Below are 12,558 nucleotides of genomic sequence, written 5' to 3' on the forward strand. Positions count from 1 at the left end.
CTGCCTCCCAGGTTCAAGCAGTCCTCCTGCCTCAGCCTCCTGAGTAGCTGGAATTACATGCACCCACCACCACACCTGGTTAATTTTTGTATCTGCAGCCAAGGCTGCAGTTTTAACTCAGTTGATTTGTATGCGGTTTTTTCTCTTTCGTAGCAGACTCCCATCCTTTTGATAGTAGATAAATAGTCACTGGAAGCAGCCAAGAGTCACCAGACTTTGGTCAAGTGTAGTGATTAAAGTGAGAGATCACGGAGGCAATACTAGTTTTGGTCGAAAGCCTCTGACTATAGGGCAATGTGAATGGTTTTCACATGTGACTCAAAGTAGCTCTAAAGGCAATAACAACAGGAATTCCAAAACCATTGTGGGCAATTGGTTCATCACCAAACCAAGCATATTACTTCCAAAAGAGTGACTATGAAGGCAACACACTGAGCTAGGTGATAATGCTTTCTCATGATTCATAATGTTACACATATATCTCATTCACACACAGAAATTCTGAATGGTTGAGTCAATCAATTCATTTAATAAAGTAGATGTACTAGCTTACCTAAAACTTTAATATTTGCAATATTTTTTCAGTATGACATTCTCATAAAAACGTATTCACCACTTGAATGGTACTTCACATACATTATCTTTTTAATGTTCACACTACTACCACAAATATAAGTATTATTCTCCCCATGTTATAAATGAGAAAATGGAGACTCAGAGAAAATGTGATTTGTGCAAGGCAACAACAGCTGATAAAACCAAGATGCCAATACAGATCTGTTTTGCTTCAAACACCACGTTCTTTTTATTTTCTGACCCTGCCACATAGCACCTTTGAATAATTCTTAAATGTATCATTATAGGGTTGTTCAATTTTTAGCTGCAATGCTTAATATTTCTTAATGACTCTATTATTACTAGTGAATAATCCTACTCTTTATTTAACCTGGAAGTGAGCTGAACAAAACTGAAGGTATTGCTTATGAACAGACTTACTTATATTCTTGAGGAAAACTGGAAGTAACTACAAAAAGCCATTTATTCCACTTGAATGAAGTAAATATTGATACTAGACCTTACATTTAAAGAGACCAGTCTAGCAAGTGACTCTCATTTTAACAATAACCATATTAAAGAGAAAAAAATAGGGCAGTAAGTTAAATAAAAGGCTAATAAAACTTGGAGGAAACAGCTAAGTGTTTTCTTTTAAACCCCAAAGAATACCAAATGTATGTTATGTTGCATAAAGAGTCATTTCAAGAGAAGACTATTAACAACCCAATAGTAGAGTCAGCATTAAGAACTTCAATGATATTCAACTCAAACATGCGTAGGGAGAGTAAAGTTATTTTATTAAATCATGCACATCACGTATGTTAGTGCAAATAGTTTAATCTGTACTCCAGAAATTCTATTGTAGTTTATATCTTTACAAAATAGATTTAAAACAATTATTTACTTTAAAAAATGTAATTCTGAAGTTAAGCATTTCAGAACAATATTTGCAATAACCTATATACAAGAGGTACTGGGTACCACTGGCATATTAGCATTCTGTGGTGGAGTGGCTTCCTGCAACAGAAAATGATGAAATGAACTATATGACAGTATTTTCTACAAGTCATTTGTGACTAATTCCTCCATAAATCTAGTGATCCTCCCAACAGCAATCCCAAACAGCTTAAAATATAACCTTTAAAGTATAAACAGTGACTGCCAAACATCACAAGGCAAATTATACCCTAAACTCCTATTTCAATATTTGACTAGACCTGTGGATTGCCACAGAACATTCAAGCCAATTCACTGACATTCCCTCCCGGTCTTCACTGACTGAAAAATTTAACTATGTGATATTTTAGGATATTCTAAGACCTAAATAAACTTTATTGACATAACTATGATGCCACACAAAACCATGGCTAAACTTTCACTTGTGTTTTAAATTTATAACATCAAGCAGTGTTTTTAGGTGCTTCATTGTGCATAGAACACTATATCTTGGGAATAGTGCATTTCATTAACAAAAAGTCCCAATTAACAACAATAAAAAGAAAATAACCATTTGCATACCCAACCAGGAAATCTGTTGGTAGGTACAACAGCTCACCCTGAACATGAATTAGCTCTGACACATCATAAACCAAATTAGGTCAATACAAGCTTATCTAAAGAGATATTAATACTTTCTTCAATTAAACATGCTTGGAGGAATAGATGACAGAAAAAAAAATCATGCTTCCTAAAATGCTGTATATGAGAAAGTAACTTGGCTTTTAAAGAAAAATATCTCTTTAAATACATGAGGTTTAATAAATTACATTCCAATTGACTCAACAGTTTGGTTGACTGCACTGAAATTGTATAATTACTACGTTTTTGCTCCCAGAAATTCTTCAGTTTGCTCAAGAAAATACACACTCTCATGGAAAGTTTTTTAAAGTTGATGTCCTCCACATCTTCAAGTCACATTAAGGCTGAACAAGCGTGCACATATTCCCCAAATTATCACCATAACAGTTTATTTTCCAAATGTATTTTTCCTTAAAAAAAAAAAAATCCACGCAAATAGTTGTCTCTAGGTCTTGTTCCCAATAGCTCAGTGGTTTTATAATGAGTAAAAATGGCGTAAATATGTAAAAAATATATATATATGTGTATATATTTCAAACTGATAGGCACTGAGCACACAGGGCCTCTCTTCCCATGTATGTATTGGTTGTTTGGTTTGGGTAGTTATCGAATCAGAAAAATGAATTATCTGGTCATCAGAATTCAGAGTAAAATACTCATAAATTTAATGTTATAAATAATCTGGTGTACCAAGAAGCCTACTTTAGGCCACCATAATATTCAGAATCTCAACATACTAATTTAAAAATTACATGAAAAATTGCAAGCAAATTATTGCTTACAGTAGAATAAAGTCACAATTTTATATCTTCTTTATAGACAGATACATTTTATATAATTTAAAGCAATGACCCTACAGCTGTATTCTTGTACTTCTGCTGTTTTAAGAGGTAAAGAGGAAGAAAATGGTTCTGTTTGTCCCCAGCATGAGTGTGATGCCAGCTTCTAGAGGGAGGACGGTGTACGGACTCAAGGAACGCTCTCATGGAGAAGCTCTGGCCAGACCTGGCACGTACAGCACGATGGCTGTTACTGCAACCAGGGCAGCCAACATGGGCATCCAGGGCCAGGGTTTCTGTGTGGAAAGAAACCAAGAGTCAATATCACATTCTCCCCTCTGTTTTCATACCTATTAACCCCTTGGTTCCAGAGAGTCCTGAATACTTAACAGAATATTGGAAAAATCTTATCTTTGCATCATAAAAATAAAGTTTGAAAAGAAAAAAAAAAGTGAGGGAGTGCAGGTATGAGGAGAGCCATAATAGCCGGACCACCAATTTGGAAGTCTAATACATCCCAAGAAAGTCCTGGGAAGTTTTCAACTTTGTTACAGTTGAAACCTAATAGTGACTTCTAAGAAAATTTGTGGGCTCTGCCTGCTTTATTTACTCTGGTATCCATATATTCCAATATAACTGATGTATACAGACACCTGTAGTATGTTTCTGCCCAAAATGTTTATTTACTGATAAGAACCAGTATGCGAGGGGATAGTGGCCAAGGTGATAATGGTCTAGGCTTTGGTTCTCGAACTTGAAACCACAGAAGATAAAATCAAACAGGGTTCAAGATGGAGAAGTAACATTAGGGATCCTGCCTGTCTGACAATTCTGGTAAAGACTCTGTTCAGTGTAATAAAGCCACATGATCACCTCTTATGCTCTACTAACATGCATGCCAGTTAGAGACAAGCATGGATGGGCTGTTGCCTGCTAGCTTTTAGAGGGCTTTATAAGATCAACTTGCTTTGATTGAGACTTGTATTCTTACTTGTATTCCAGGAGTATTATTGAGAAAAACTGGTTTTTAAAGAAATATTCTGATGTTGCGGTCAGGGCTCAGAAAGAAACGGGATACGTTTATATCCTTGCGAGTACACAGTGGGGTTGAGATTGTGAGCCAATGGTTCATTATGTTAATCTCATTCTTTTTCATCTTCATAGGCATAGTATAAACAGGCAAAGGGTTGAAACAAAGAAAATCTACACTATGAAAAGGAAGAGGATAAAGAGGAAGAGGAAGAAAGCTGGCTGAAAACTTCAAGGAGGCAAACTCTTCATTTCTCATTCAAATCTGATTAAACACATAATTGGAAAGAGGGTACTAATATTGCAGAAATTCATAGTGTACTCCAGTTTGCTAGAGATAAAGACTCAGTTAATGGAAGCATATTAACAACTGGTTAGGTTGGAATTAACTCATGGTTAGCATTACTACAAAGTAAACAAGACAAAAAGTTACGGGATTAGTTGACTGTTCAGTTCATTGGTATGACACAAATACATGGCATACTAAATGAAGGGTTTGCTTCAGGTAACAAAATACCTGTGTGTTCTTGCCATGCACTATATTACAAATACGGCACAAAAAGGTGACGGGGACGAACAGACAAGGACTCAACAATAGTGCTTGTACCTTTCTCTACCACAATGGACCGAAACACCAAAACAGGAAAGCCAGGAATAGGCCGATGAATACGGCTGGGACGGGTTGTAATATGGAAGGCTAAAGAAGGGAAGGCATATTAAAATCATTTTATGCTATGAAAATAATCAGATAAGAGGATTCAGACCCCAGTAGGGTGGGAGGTAGGAAAGAAAGAATGAAATAATAGAAGTATACCACTCAGGTTTTGCACAGATTCAAACATTTTAAAGACATCTAACACAATCTGATAGACTGTGGTGTGCAAGTTGGGAAACTATCAGTTTAAAAGGAACAGCTAGGCTCAATGCCTGTAATCCCAGCACTTTGGGAGGCTGAGGCAGGTGGATCACCTGAGGTCAGGAGTTTGAGACCAGCCTGGCCAACATGGTGAAACGCTGTCTCTACTAAAAATACAAGTTAGCCAGGCATGGTGGTGCATGCCTGTAATCCCAGTTACTTCAGAGGCTAAGGCAGGAGAATCGCTTGAACCAGGAGGCAGAGGTTGCAGTGAGCTGAGATAGCGCCACTGCACTCCAAACCGGGTGACAGAGTAACACTCCATTAAAAAAAAAAAAAAAAAAACAGCTGAAGGCAATGGGCAATGGGGGTATACCTAACATTCTAACGAAATATAGCACATGAAGACAGAGCAAGTTGGGTGTAGTGGCTCATGCCTGTAATCCCAGCACTTTGGCAAGCTGAGGTGGGCAGACTGCTTAAGGCCAGGAGTTCGAGACCAGCCTGGGCCACATGGCAAAACCCTGTCCCTACAAAAAATACAAAAATTAGTTGAGCATGGTGGCACATGTCTGTAATTCCAGATACTTGGGAAGCTGAGGTACGAGGATTGCTTGAGCCGGGAAGGTCAAGGCTGCAGTGAGGTGAGATCACGCCACTGCACTCCAGCCTGGGCGACAGAGCAAGACCCTGTCTCCAAAAAAATAAAAACCAAAAAAACAAAAAACAAACCACTGACAACACTTCACCATCAGCTGATGCTCTCTGCTTGACAGTACACTATTTTTGCTTGATACCTGAAATCCATTATTTGACAATGTACTCCCTTAGCAATGGTTAAAGTTTATTTTATGCCTCTAACAAAATCTTTTTTTTTTCAACCAAAGCTCTTTTGCTTATTAGATGATACAGCTTTCAAGCTTAAAAATAAATGCCCTGTGACAATGCGTGCTTCCTAAATCAGGCAAGACATTTGACATGTAATAAAGGTTTGGTATATAAAGACAGGCAGGGCTGGATGCGGTGGCTCACGCCTATAATCCCAGCACTTTGGGAGGCCGAGGCGGGCAGATCACCTGAGGTCGGGAGTTCGAGCCCAGCCTGACCAACACGGAGAAACCCCATCTCTACTAAAAATACAAAATTAGCCAGGTGTGGTGGCGCATGCTGTAATCCCAGCTATTCGGGAGGCTGAGGCAGGAGAATCGCTTGAACCCGGGAGGTGGATGTTGCGGTGAGCTGAGATCATGCCATTGCACTCCAGCCTGGGCAGCAAGAGTGAAACTCCATCTCAAACCAAAAAAAAAAGAAAAAAAAAAGAAAAAAAAAAGGCAGCTGACTCTCAGGGCTTTCAATTATGTTACCAGAATATAATTATAATAATTTTTAAAATGGGAAGAAAATTGCTACAATGAGTGTTATTACAGAGTGATATTTTAGTACCATAAGTGCAATATCACAAAAAAAAGGAAATTCACCCGTAAGGTGAATTGTAGCTATAAATAATAATAGCAAAGTTACTTTTGAAAAGGTTCTAAATAGTACGGGGGGGATCCATTCTGATTATGCTAGATGTCTTCATGGGTTATTGAGCAGTAGACTGAAATTCCAAAATCCCAAGGATATGAATTAACACAAAAGAAAGACGTAATCAAACCACTGTGATCTGATTTTAGAAGAGTTATGTAATCTACATTTTGAAAAGTAAATGCAAACCATTTTCCTTAGCATAAAGCCTCCACACCCAGTTCATCAACTTCTAAAAGACTTCTACCTAAGCAGCAAGCCTTTATTATCTACAAACTAAGACTTTCTTTAGCAAAGGACAGTTGGACGCAACTCATGAGCATTCTGTGTGCAAATGAGTAACAGGATGGCCATGCAACATCACTCTTTTGTACTTGTGCTGCAAGGTAAGCAGAGTGGCTTCCTCCATCGGAAGTATGTGGCTCACGCACACTGCAGTGTCCAAGCCATGACAGTGGTTTTAAATAAGTCAGAGCACAACCAACCACACTAAACATCTATCAGGGCCCACAAAGGTAACGATCACCAAACGTACAACACACATTTATTTAGTATAGTATCTTTTTAAAGACCATCTGTCTTTCTAGCAAATGAAAAACAAAAAAATATTAAACTCAATTTACACCAAAATGTTCATCTCTCTCCCTCTCTCATGGGACTACAGAAACTCACCAAATATTTTCTAATATTTACATAATGACAAAGAGACATTAAGCTTTTTAGAAACTGTGCCTCAGTGAGAACATTATTGGTATAAGAACAACATATACTACTCTGTCTTAAATGGATCCCTGGTGGTACAGTGCTTCATTTCCCAGCAGGGGAGAAATAAGAGCCAGATGATAGCTTAGTGACAGAGCTTCAGACTCATCTGGGAAAAGCTGACAGTTCTTAGGCAAGCTGCTTTATTGCAAACAAGGCTCTTCCTCCAGGCAGTCCCGAGGCTCTTCTAGGGGTATAGGTTAAAGGCACAAATTCTTACTTAAAAATCTGACAGCACAGTGATTCTATCATGGAATTTCATAATGAAAAGTCTATTTCATTTGTACCATTTGCTTCACAAATCAGTGATAAAGTCCTCTGAAAATCAATTTCAATCTCTCATGTGCCTCTCAATCAAAGCTAAGCCAAGTTTGCAAAGACTTACATTATTTCCTTTCTCTCGGAGCAGCTTCAGGTTGTTTTTACACTGTTTGAGCTCATCTGTGATTGACTGCTTTTCCTGCTCAGTCATTTCAAACTTCAACTTCAGCTCTGAGAGTACAGTCTGTGTCTTTTCATACTAAAGGCAAAGAAAAAAAAGTGTGCAGATTCAACTTAAAATGGGTATGAAGTTATGGTTCTAGTCAGGCTTATATGCCAGACCCTATTTAGTCACCTGGAACACCAAAGTCAAGTCTTTTTGCTTAAGGAGGAATAACTTGCACTCATAAGAAGTCTTTTGGCTGAGCGCGGTGGCTCACGCCTGTAATCCCAGCACTCTGGCAGGCCAAAGTGGGCGGACCACAAGGTTAGGAGTTTGAGATCAGCCTGACCAACATGGAGAAATCCCATCTCTACCAAAAATACAAAAATTAGCTGGGTGTGGTGGCGCATGCCTGTAATCCCAGCTACTCCTCAGGAGGCTGAGACAGGAGAATTGCTTGAACCTGGGAGGCAGAGGTTGCAGTGAGCCAAGATAGTGCCACTGTGCACTGCAGCCTGGGTGACAGAGGGAGACTCCATCTCAAAAAAAAAAAAAAAAACAGAAGTCTTTAATGTTGACTTTATTCTATGTAAGAATTTTCTGGCCCTGGAGTTAAAAAAAATTAAGAGTAATCACCATTTTGTCATCTGTTTTTAATATAAAGGATCACTTTTCCCACCAAGTGAATTATAGGAAAAAAGGAAAATTTCAAACTGAGCAAAAGAAAAGTAGGTGAAGAAAAATTCCATAGCCAACGTTAGGAAGCCTGAGTTTATATCCTGGTAAGGAGTGTCAACCAAACTATTTCAGTCTTGAAGTAAAAAGTATTAATTCCCTATAGGTTTCCCTTTACCCAGCATTACTGGGTATTAAAGTGTTCTGGATAAGTGAATTTTCTAGGCAGATGAAGCAAAGAAATGTATCTGAAGTACCCACCACTATGATTGGGAAATTTCTATTTCTCCACTTAAAACAGGCATCGGCTGGGCACAGTTGCTCACATCTGTAATCCCAGCACTTTGGGAGGCCAAGGTGGGCGGATCACTTGAGTTCAGGAGTTCGAGACTAGCCTGGCCAACGTGGCAAAACCCCATCTCTACTAAAAATACAAAATTAGCCAGGCATGGTGGCACATGCCTGTAATCCCAGCTACTTGGGAGGCTGAGGCTGGAGAATCGCTTGAACCCAGGAGGTGGAGGTTGCAGTGAGCTGATATGGCACCACTGCACTCTAGCCTGGGCAATAAGAGTAAAACTCCATCATCTCAAAAAACAAAACAAAACAAAAAAAACTTAGGTTATCAACTAAAAGTCATTTAAAAAAATCCGAGACTCCGTCTCCAAAAAAAAAAAAAAAAAAAAAAAAAATCTGTTTCTGATAGAAATTTTATTTTTATTTTATGTATTTATTTTTTGAGACGGAGTCTAGCTCTGTCACGCAGGCTGGAGTGGAGCGGTGCGATCTCAGCTCATTGAAACCACCGCCTCCCAGGTTGAAGTGATTCTCCTACCTCAGCCTCCTGAGTAGCTGGGATTACGGGCACCTGCCACCACGTCTGGCTATGTTTTGTACTTTTAGTAGAAACGGAGTTTCACCATGTTGGCCAGGCTGGTCTTGAACTCCTGACCTAGAGTGATCCGCCTGCTTTGGTCTCCCAAAGTGCTGGGATGACAGGCATGAGTCACCATGCCCCGCCTGTTTCTGGTAGAAGTTTTTAAATAGCAAAACTTGCCATTTTCTGCTCTGGAAAACAATTTACTGTATATACTTTGACTTTCACATAGAGTCACATCCTTTTAAAGACCATCTGCCTTTTAAAGGTGAGACCAATATGAAACATAATATGGCTTACCCCTACTTTAAATGGTGCCTGGAGGCTGAAATTCTAGACTGGTTCCACTTCTAGATACTACATCTTACACACAAGCTGGGCTCACAGTCAAAGAGCAGAGATTGTTCTGCTACTGGCTGTGCCTTTGTCTCCACTTCCACTACCTCACTCTGCCATCTGTCTCTTTTTTTAGACGGAGTGTCACTCTGTCACCCAGGCTGGAGTGCAGTGGTATGATCTTGGCTCACTGCAACCTCCACCTCCTGGGTTCAAGGGATTCTTGTGCCTCAGTCCCCGGTACAGCTGGGCTTACAAGCATGCACCACTATGCCTGGCTAATTTTTTTGTATTTTTATTACAGATGGGGTTTCACCTTGTTGGCCAGGCTGGTCTCGAATGCCTGACCACCTCAGTCTCCCAAAGTGCTGGGATTACAGGCGTGAACCACCGCACCTGGCCCTATTCTGCCATCTCTGAAGGTTTTAGAAGGAAGATAGACAAGGATTGAATATAAAATAGATATACCATGGGTAAAGTATACCAGAAAGGTTCCTCCTTGTCCCTAAAGGTAGTTTATGAGGGTAGAAAGTTTCCAGTTCCTCTCTACCTATATCCCAGAAATTCTTCAGTAAAGGAAACCTTTATATGCTTCTGAAAAATGTAAATACCTTGGAATTACTAATTAGCAGCCCATCATCATGCTCAACAAAGATAAATATTAAGAAGGAATGTAAATGTATAAAAACATTAGACAAGAGAGATGGGGCTTAGGGTCAACATAGAGGTCACCAGAAAAAGAGAAGAAAGATATGGGTACAGAGAGGGAAGTAAAATATGAAAGACACTCCCTGTTACCTAACAACATTCCCACAACAAGCCTGGATAGTATGCCAGAGAATGAGCTAAAGGAGTACAATTCACGGGCTTTATGACAGCTTTCTTCAGTTGATGTGAAGATCTGTGGACTTCCTTCCAGAAAGCAGAAGATTACTGGCATATTGCCAAGGCAAAGTAACTGTACCCACACTAGTTTCTGCAAATTGGAACATGATAAATTCTCAATAACCCATGATCTGATTCTTAACAGGGACCAATAAAGAATAAGGAAAGAGTGCTTTGTTGACAAGTTTTCTCTTACTTTCCTTTTCCACCATTCTTACTTCTAGTCTGCCCTGTGTACCAAAGCACTTATTTCTCCATTCCAGGAGTTGTGAAGCAGAGCCACAGGAAGGCAGCTCAACCAGGGGGATCCTGTTGTTCACCTCCAGCATGTGAAGGGGTGGCAAGGACTCTGGCCCCACGGCAAGAAGGTAAAGCCAAATAACTCTCTTGAGTCAGTCATTACAGGGTGGACTATGTGCTCAATGTTTTATGAATTTTTTTTTTTTTTGAGACAGAGTTTCGTTCTTGTTGCCTAGGCTGGAGTGCAATGGCGCGATCTCGGCTCAGCGCAACCTCCACCTCCTGGATTCAAAGTGATTCTCCTGTCTTAGCCTCCTGAGTAGCTGGGATTACAGGCGCATGCCATCAAGCCTGGCTAATTTTTGTATTTTTAGTATAGACGGGGTTTCATCATATTGGTCAGACTGGTCTTGAACTCCCGACCTCAGGTGATCTGCCCACCTTGGCCTCCCAAAGTGCTGGGATTACAGGAGTGAGCCACTGTGCCTGGCCTATAAATTCTTAAATTATAGATATTTCTACTAAATTAAAATATAGTGACGCTTTCTAAAGTCAAATATAAAGATGATACATCATTATTTCCTTTTAATACTGAGGATTAAGATTTACTTTTTTTTTTTTTCCCCCTGAGATGGAGTTTTGCTCTTGTTGCCCAGGCTGGAGTCCAATGGCTGGAGTGCAATCTCAGCTCACTGCAACCTCCGCCCCCCGGGTTCAAGCAATTCTCCTGTCTCAGCCTCCTGAGTAGCTGGGATTACAGGCGCATGCCATCATGCCCGGCTAATTTTTGTATTTTTAGTATAGACAGGGTTTCATCATATTGGTCAGGCTGGTCTTGACTTCAGGTGAGCTGCCCGCCTCGGCCTCCCAAAGTGCTGGGATTACAGGCATGAGCCATGGCGCCCAGACAAGATTTACTTTTTGCATGTACTTTTTCTTTGTTTAATATTCATATAAATGTTGCCACATATATAAATTTCAATTTGTACAACAAAGGTCACCTACTGCAGCCTTGCTTGGCTATCATTTTTGCTCCATCTTGCTTTCTAACTCTGAGGTGACAAATGAGCTTGGTCCTGATTAAGAGGGAAATATCACACAATATTACCAACACCTTTGGTTCTTCTTCATAAAAAGAATCGTATCTGGGCTTGCTTAGCTTGTAATATTTTAGTCTGTTACAGTGCTGAAAATACATAATTAGATACTGTGCATATTAAGCATGATTCTATGAGAGAAAGAAGAACAAAGGGGAAATGTTGAAGGGAAATATATGTGCATTAATAAAAGGCAATAATTCATTTGCAGTGGATTACACAGAGATAAGAACCACATTAAAGAACATTTTAGTTATAGTATACAGCTATAACTAAACTATAGTATATAGTATCCAACATGTTAACATCTGGACAAACAGAAAGAGAGCAATTTCACATTACAAAGGAGTGTGATGACTACACATCATTTCACAATGGAAAACAGTGAACAAGAAAATAGAAAAGAAACATACTGACAAGATCAGACATATTTTTAAATGTGCTGCATTTAATGCAATCCAAGACTATCAACAATTTAGATGCTGTGACAACATGCCACTGCCATTTGTGGAAACAGTTAAAGCATTTTGCACCGATTACTCAGTGACCAAAAACAGGCAAACAAATAATGCAACAAAATGGCTAATGCATTCATAGTAACATACAACAGAATAATCTTCCAACCACAGCATTCTTCCCAGAGTTTGAAAGAACTATGGCATATGGACTGGAAGGACACAAAGTGCTTACAGTATTAAATACTAAGGTATTTACTTTGGACAAAATTTGTGTTCCAACCAAATAAAATGAGATTTCTTCTAAAACACATATCTTTAGTAAGGTAAAAATGAACACATTACAAAATCAATATGTCCACAAGAAAATAAAAAATGTTACAGTATTTCTTTTCATTAGGAACAAACATGAAGACAGAAGAACAATCATTGCCAAATTCAGGACACTACAAGGAAAGAAAAGTGCAAAGAAAAACTGCATTG

At 39.2% G+C, this 12,558-nt stretch overlaps 1 protein-coding gene across 33 annotated transcripts in view; it reads right to left on the reverse strand.

The window, feature by feature from the left end:
* Window positions 1–1,331: 1,331 nt before the first annotated feature.
* Window positions 1,332–12,558, reverse strand: part of SLMAP (sarcolemma associated protein) — a 177,168-nt gene continuing 165,941 nt past the window's right edge. For 17 of the 33 annotated variants that reach the window (XM_038003753.2, XM_007984761.3, XM_007984762.3 and 14 more), the window contains 2 exons: window positions 7,472–7,606; window positions 1,332–3,208 (listed from right to left, as the gene is read on the reverse strand). In XM_038003753.2, coding sequence (XP_037859681.2) covers window positions 3,116–3,208; window positions 7,472–7,606 — 228 coding nt within the window. In that variant the 3' untranslated portion in view covers window positions 1,332–3,115. Of the gene's footprint in view, window positions 3,209–4,548; window positions 4,639–7,471; window positions 7,607–12,558 lie in introns of all 33 variants that reach the window. The other 16 variants (XM_038003754.2, XM_038003745.2, XM_038003751.2 and 13 more) reach the window with 1 other exon arrangement.

The sequence above is a fragment of the Chlorocebus sabaeus genome, chromosome 22 (genome assembly GCF_047675955.1).
Source record: "Chlorocebus sabaeus isolate Y175 chromosome 22, mChlSab1.0.hap1, whole genome shotgun sequence".
NCBI classification, from domain to species: domain Eukaryota; kingdom Metazoa; phylum Chordata; class Mammalia; order Primates; family Cercopithecidae; genus Chlorocebus; species Chlorocebus sabaeus.